Here is a 6,000-nt window from a genome sequence, read left to right as displayed (position 1 = left end):
AAACACAAACATTCCTTTGATGGTACTCCCTTTCTATCCACTAACCAAATACTGGCACTATCTTCATCACTTCAATTCAGTTCAAGTGGTCTCAAGTTGCAGAAATCAGGCATGATCAGAAACCTCGAGGCTATTTGGCTGATCAAGTTCCGATTTTCACCTAGATAGGTATCCATTGGAAGAAAGACATCCTTCCTTTATGATTAATTTACACGAGGATGATGAATTACGTTTTAAAGATTTGACTCATCAAGAACTCATACACCTACAACAAACCCATGCTTGCAGTAAAAGGCAACTCTTGCTTGTCATAAGAGGCGACCAACAGGATCAGGTCGTCAGGCTCACTGACTTAGTAGATGCATGTCATCGTGTCCCAATTGTGTGGATCGATGCTCATGATGTCAATCACTGGATTGTCTGGTCCAGTCTCCATTATTTACAGACTGCCGTCACATAGCTGTAATACTGCTGAGTGCAGCGTTAAAACTAACAAGCATGCACAGAAAAATCTAAGATCACAAATATATACAAATGTCTTTTAATTTTTTTTATTTTACACCAATTGTACAGAAGTGCTTATTTCTTGGATGCCTCATCCTCCTTATGGTAGGACTTGAGCATCTCTGCTTTCTTCTGCTGAATGCGCTCGTCTCTACGGCGGCGGGCCTCCTTGACCTTCTGTCTGCGAGCCTCGGCTTGGTCGCTGTAACAAGCAAGATAACTCAGTATTACAAAGCGGCGGTTCTATCCAAATTTTAAATGACAACTGATAAGATTGACAGATGATCAACATCCTCCAAAACTCAAAACTACCAAATTTTTTAGTGTTATCATGGCAGGGGGGCACCAAAAGTATTTTTGCACATTGTACAGTTCTACACATGGGTTGATCAAAATTTGGGTCCTTGTTGGACTGGCAGCTGTTCAACACTTGCCCAAACTGCAGAGTAAATGTTATCGTTTATACTTTCCAGTGTTTGAAATAAATGACTATCCTGTAATGTCTAAATCTAAGGATCCCCCCAATTTTTAACCCTCAACTTTAGTGTTATGACAAAGGCACTTTAACGTTCATGCTCAATTTCAACCAATGCTATCACAATACTATTACTACTGTTCTTGATTGTCGACCCAAGTTGACACAATTGTCTCCACATTGAAGTTTGACATCCTCGCAACCTTGCACCACTTTTTGTAATATTTTAGCAACACCCCAGCAGAGAAAACAAACTGGGCATTACATGTGTCTAATCCACCCAGGTTCTAGGGAAAATTGCTGATTGTTTTAACCACTCCGCTACCTCACTGCCTGTGACATTTGTAAGTACCTGAGCAGTTTGGATCTCTGCTTCTCAGCCTTCCTCTTGTGGATATGCTCCATGAGGACACGCTTGTTCTTGAAGCCATTACCTTTGCACTTCATGTACAACTCATGGTAACTGAAACAAAAACACACATAGTAAAGTAACTATGTTTATAACAAACTGATGGATATAATGAACTGTATATATTCCATGTATATGCTAAAACGAGTTATTAAGAACTAAACTAAGTGGTCCCTTTTGAGTTCGTCATAACAGTACTATACTGTATTCTGAAGATCATCTTATGAAACAAGATTTGTCCACAAAATACTTTTTTACCAATACCTTAAAAAAACAAAAAACCTCTCAAGCCTGAAAACTGAAAAATCTTAAGTTATTTAGTCATTATTTTTCTATTGTAAAATTTCATTCACATTGATAAAAACTTCTGATATTTCCAATATGCCATCATGAGAAACATCAAGAACCATCTGCTAGATATATCTTGAACTCAATTTTTGAATATTCTTTGCAAAGACATGAAACTTAAGGATGACAAGGTTCTATTATCGATTATTATTATTCATAAAAGCAGTATCAGGACTTGTTTTGTGTCTTCAAAAGATCAATAATGATGGGTAAATAAGTAGCCCTGAAACTCAATGTGAAAACAAAGGAGGTATGATCCAACAAATTATAAGTCTCCATGGTCTACCAACATTTAAAAGCCAGTCCAAAACAATTCATGTTTGATCAAGGTGAAATCACACTTTTATTTCATAGTTAGAAATTACTCATGGTTGAGTGTAGAAAAGCCTCATGCTACAACAGTTTATTGGTGGATGTTTCCTTCAAAGAGAGAAACAAGTATTTAGTCTTCAAAGAGAAAAAATGGGATGCTAATTAGGTGTTTGACAATAATTGATCAATTTTCACCATTTTGGGGGTGAAGTAGCTACAGACACTAGCTTCCTATACTTCAAGTTTAATTGAATAGTCCTTACTGAGTGGTAGTGAGAATAGAATGGATCCTTAAAATGGTTTCTTCGTCCTGTTTAGCAGTGTAGACAAGTTAATTGCTATGACTGCTTGTTCATTGTTTAACACTGCAGCAAGCAATATTCAGGCTATATACAAGCTAAATAATTGAGTCTGGACAACCAGTGGTTGACATTACGAACAACAATCCACGACATCAGGAAAAGCTGACACCCCATCAATCAAGTCACCCGTATGAGACTACCAGACTCATTAAGACGCCTTGTCCGATATGCATAGGTTGATGGGGGACCCCGAATCCCCATTTGGTTGGCTATGTTTGATACAGCCATGAAATACTCACAGGTGCTTATCGACCTTCTTGGCTTCCCGATATCTGCGAAGCAGGTTGCGGAGGACTCTCATACGGCGGATCCAGATGATCTTTTCCGGCATTCTGGCATTAGCTGTACCTTTCCTCTTGCCTTGACCCATGTGACGACCCTTCCGCCTAGCGATGGTGTTCTTGCGAACACGGGCTCGGGAGTGTACCTTGACAGGCTTCCGGATGATAAGACCATCCTTAACTAGTTTACGCACATTCTGTCCTGAAAAGTTTAAAATAAATTTCACATAACCATTTTTTTCCATTAATCTCTATCATGTCTAGACAATCCAGGTATTGACATCAGGAGCATTGAGCCATGCAATTGGGATACGATGACACGCATCAACCAAGTCAGCGAGCCTGATCATGTTAGTTGCCTCTTACGACAACCATAGTCATCTTTAAGGCAAACATGGGTTGCTCAAGACCTATTCTAATGAAATAGTACAGTGTACCTTTCTGTAAGATTTAATCATTACTTTAATTACAGAAACAACAAGTATATATATATTTTTGTCAAGAATTTGGTACAATGAATATAACTGTGCATGCCTCGCGGACGCAAAATGTATTTTTTCTGCATTCATTCTATACTTTTGTACCTACTGGAAGCACATTTCTGCGTTGTGAAAAAACCCTGTAGTGGTCATTGAATTCAAGGCAGTAATACATGAAACACTATGGCTGTACCTTTATGCATTTCAGTCTAATATCATGACTATAATACATGTATCATTCACAAAATAATGGAGATAAAATGACTTCATTAGTGATATTGCACAGTTACTGTGCAAAAAAAGCAAAACAGCCATTCTTGATAATCTATTCACTCTAAAAACACAGAAAATACTTACTTGAATTAGCATTGGCAATTTCATTGGTCTCATTGGGATCCAACCACACTTTGTTTTTACCACATTTGAGCACTGCGGCTGCAAGCCGTTTCTGTAAACGAAGCGTGCTGGAAAAAAAAAAAAGTAATAATTTGTAGTACAAAACATGTTTCACATAGAATAAATAAACAAATAAAAGTAAGGTGAATGTTGTTTTCCACCAGTCAGCGAAATTGCAGCTATCGATAAAGGCCTGAAAATAATTGTAACAGGTCCAGGCAATCCAGTACCTTACGACATCAGCAACAACATACGCTATAAGGGGACTCTCTTTTTCTCAGGTTCCCTACTGTTGCAGCAATGTGTAATCTCACTACCCACAACTCTTATTGGTTATTTACCGGACTGGTTTGCTACCCAGGATATAAAATGAGATCCTTAAAACAGTTTTGTGTAACTTTCATGTGTGAGAAAGAATGAAACAACCTTTGAAAAGATCATGGTCACGGTCTCACAGATATTGTTAGCACACATCAGCACAATTTGCTCACAAACCTACCACAGAACTTATAGAGTACTACAATATACCAGGCAAGTGAACTCGTGTCACCAGCTCAATGCTTAACTAGTACTTACTTAGTATACCAACCTCTAAATGCCTATCAAAGAATTTAGACTTCTTAGTGAATTAACCCAACATTTTGCCACAGAACCCAATGTGCTCTCATGCATATTGAGTGCCAATTTCCCTTGTGATCAGCACCCAAGTGTTTATATTAATGCAACATTCATAGCAACCACTTTTCTTGCAAAACTAAAAAAACCTTGAAAAAAGTATTACATATTTACATCAGAATAAATAGGCTAAGGATCGGAAAGGGGTGCTTGATCATTAAAGGGACTCCCAAGGTCTGAGGATAGAGTTGAGGGTAAATCACACTAACACTAACAACCATCAAAGCCTAAAGATTGAAGAGTTATGTGGGATTCACCAATAGCACTTCACCCGGTAACCTGCAGCCACGACTTGATCATTTTCTTATCATTGTCTTTTGCATGTTTAGCCAAGCTACCAGTAACCCAACTGCATTATTACAGTTTACATGACATGTTGGTTTGGCTGGTTGGTTGGTTGTTTTACGCTGCACTCAGCAATATTCCAGCTGTATGACAGCAGTCTGTAAATAATGGAGGCTGGACCAGACAATTCAGTGATTGATATCATGAGCATCGATCCGACAATTGGGATCGATGACATGCTTTAACCAAGTCAGCGAGCCTGACCACCCGATCCTGTAAGTCGCCTCTTAAGACAAGCATAGTCACCTTTTACGTCAAGCATGGGTAGCTGAAAACCTATTCTACCCCGGATTTGGACGTGTCACACGCACATGTATCCATCTGCAGTGGTCTTAGTAGTGATCATAGCCTAAAATTGTCATTAATAACTAAGTAACTTTAACCTTTACTTAATCCAAATCTACTGTGGTTGGAAAGCCTTCCTTATATTTTGCCATCAAACTGAAAGCGAGTCCACCAGCTTTCTAAATACGCGCCAACACCAGTCATTAGGCCTCCTGACTGTACGAGTTCCTAAAATCATTGAACATGTTGAATAACATTTAAGTCGCCAGTGTCATTATCAGATAATAATAGACCTTAGCATAAATAGACAATATGTAGATCAAATGATATTAAAAAACAAGCGATAATCAGACATATTGACGACGATCAGAAAATCATATAAGTAAAACGTGCTTTCATATGGGAGCCGCCATTTTGAAAGAAGCTCGACACTTCGGGCAAGACATTTTGAGACCACAGTATGTGATGTCGCGTTGAAATTCGGTCACTCTTTATATATTTCACTCTGAAAGTCATTCTTTATTTCTAATTTAAATCTAATGCGCCGATACGTGTACACAGGATACAGCGATGAGGCTGTTTTACAGCACCATGCCTCACCTCATGTTCGCTTCGTTTCACGTTGTTGAGAAAGAGGAAGTGGAGGGATACTAACACGTGGTGTGACAGCACTGTTAAAAATAGATCGGCAGATTTGCGTGTGAGTTTTCATGACAGAATGGTAATTATATTGAAAGAAGAATAAAATATGCTTTTACAATGAATTATATTTATGTTAACGGGATGTATACAAACAATAGGTCTATACAGTGCAAACTTAGACAATATTCATACGCATGCCATGTTAGAATTATCTCCCTTGATCCACCTGGGATGTTCTGATTGCAATGATATGTACAGTCACTTGAAAATGAAATTGTTCTCTAATAATCTTGATTTGCATAAAGTGACAATGAAATAGCTAAAATGCTTATCGCGACAATGTCAGGGGGTGCAATTAAAAAGTTAAGCAATACTGTTCAATGACATATTTAATTTTTTTATATGTTTATATAATTTCAGTTATGTTTTGTATATTGCGTCAATTTCAACGAAAATATATTGATAAAACACCGGTAACGGACACTAG

The 6,000-nt window shown here is 38.0% G+C and overlaps 1 protein-coding gene across 1 annotated transcript; it reads right to left on the bottom strand.

Annotated features, from left to right (window-relative positions):
- Positions 1 to 535: 535 nt before the first annotated feature.
- LOC124131657 (60S ribosomal protein L19-like) lies at positions 536 to 5,553 on the bottom strand. The gene is made up of 5 exons (XM_046495084.1): positions 5,472 to 5,553; positions 3,528 to 3,634; positions 2,650 to 2,893; positions 1,332 to 1,442; positions 536 to 706 (listed from the first exon to the last, which is right to left on the bottom strand). The coding sequence occupies exons 1-5, from the start codon at positions 5,474 to 5,476 to the stop codon at positions 580 to 582; spliced, it is 594 nt and encodes a 197-aa protein (XP_046351040.1). The 5' UTR covers positions 5,477 to 5,553; the 3' UTR covers positions 536 to 579.
- Positions 5,554 to 6,000: the final 447 nt, after the last annotated feature.

This window comes from Haliotis rufescens, unplaced genomic scaffold (assembly GCF_023055435.1).
Source record: "Haliotis rufescens isolate VD_foot unplaced genomic scaffold, xgHalRufe1.0.p SCAF_1, whole genome shotgun sequence".
Lineage (NCBI taxonomy): Eukaryota > Metazoa > Mollusca > Gastropoda > Lepetellida > Haliotidae > Haliotis > Haliotis rufescens.
This window is presented reverse-complemented; position numbering and strand designations above follow the sequence as displayed.